Genomic DNA, 1,023 nt, shown 5'->3' with positions numbered 1-1,023 from the left:
TGCTGCAGGGACAGTGTCAGAGCAGGTACATTCTATAGGTAGGGAAAAGCTGAATATTCAACTGATACAGTCATTGCTTCTAATGCACTAGACAACGGCACAGGGGCTGATAGGCTCAAGCAGAGGTGTTTGCTGACCGCGTGCCGAGTGCTGGCTGCGGAAGGACAGGCGAGCTGCTTCGGGAGAGTGCAACAACTGCTGTAAACAGTTTGACTCAACGCTCTGTGGGTGACAGGGCCAGGCGGGCAGCGCACGGGCAGGCAGTGCCTCGGCCTGCCCACCCCTGCAGGAGGTGGTAGGAAAACCTTTTCCAAACTCTAGATCCGACGTGAGTTCCAAAGGTTGTGTTTAGGCGCCTGCCCCGGGGCCGAGCCCCTCCCGCCGTTAGGATTTGAAGACGTGCACAGCTCGCACCACGTACTGGCGGCAGATGGGGCACTCGCTCATCCTCTTGCCGCACTTGGTGCAGGTGACCATGTGGCCACACTCCAGCAGGACACAGTCGATCACAGCGTCCATGCAAATCCGACACAGGTTCTCGTCATCGTCCTGCAGCTGCATCCTCTCACCCTCTGAAAGCCAACAGAGGGAGGTCACACCTTGGGCCCTGCACCGAATCCGCGCACAGCTGCTCTCCGGGCACGGGAGGTTTTCTCCCCACCCCCCAGCTAAGAATTGATATATATAGTCCTCTAAAAAAAGCAAAGAAATAACGACTAGAAAGCACCTAAGTGAACATCCAGTGTTTGACTTCATTCTTTAAACTCAGAAACCATTTTCAATTCAGAATGTAGTGACTGTGAGCTAAGGTGCTGGATTAAAATGCAGAGCAGGTTCCTCCCATCTCGAAGCTCACTGTTGGCAGAACACTTTCCTCAGAAGATTAAACACAATAATAATAAAGCAGACTAAGAAGTGGAGCCTTAAGTAGGGCATAAAGGCGACAGGACTGAACAAAAACTGTCCCCATCAATAACGGCATGTTTCATCAGACCACGGTGAAAAAATAAATCCTAAGTTTAA

At 51.7% G+C, this 1,023-nt stretch overlaps 1 protein-coding gene across 1 annotated transcript in view; it reads right to left on the bottom strand.

Annotated features, from left to right (window-relative positions):
• Positions 1–384: 384 nt before the first annotated feature.
• The window catches only part of RNF34 (ring finger protein 34, E3 ubiquitin protein ligase), a gene marked incomplete at its 5' end in the record, with an annotated part of 3,578 nt that continues 2,939 nt past the window's right edge, over positions 385–1,023 (bottom strand). Inside the window, one exon of the mRNA XM_009084866.1 lies at positions 385–572. Coding sequence (XP_009083114.1) covers positions 385–572 — 188 coding nt within the window. The remainder of the gene's footprint in view (positions 573–1,023) is intronic.

The sequence above is a fragment of the Acanthisitta chloris genome, unplaced genomic scaffold (assembly GCF_000695815.1).
Source record: "Acanthisitta chloris isolate BGI_N310 unplaced genomic scaffold, ASM69581v1 scaffold15221, whole genome shotgun sequence".
Lineage (NCBI taxonomy): Eukaryota > Metazoa > Chordata > Aves > Passeriformes > Acanthisittidae > Acanthisitta > Acanthisitta chloris.
The sequence above is the reverse complement of the archived record's forward strand: the minus strand, read 5'-3'. Positions and strand labels throughout refer to the sequence as shown.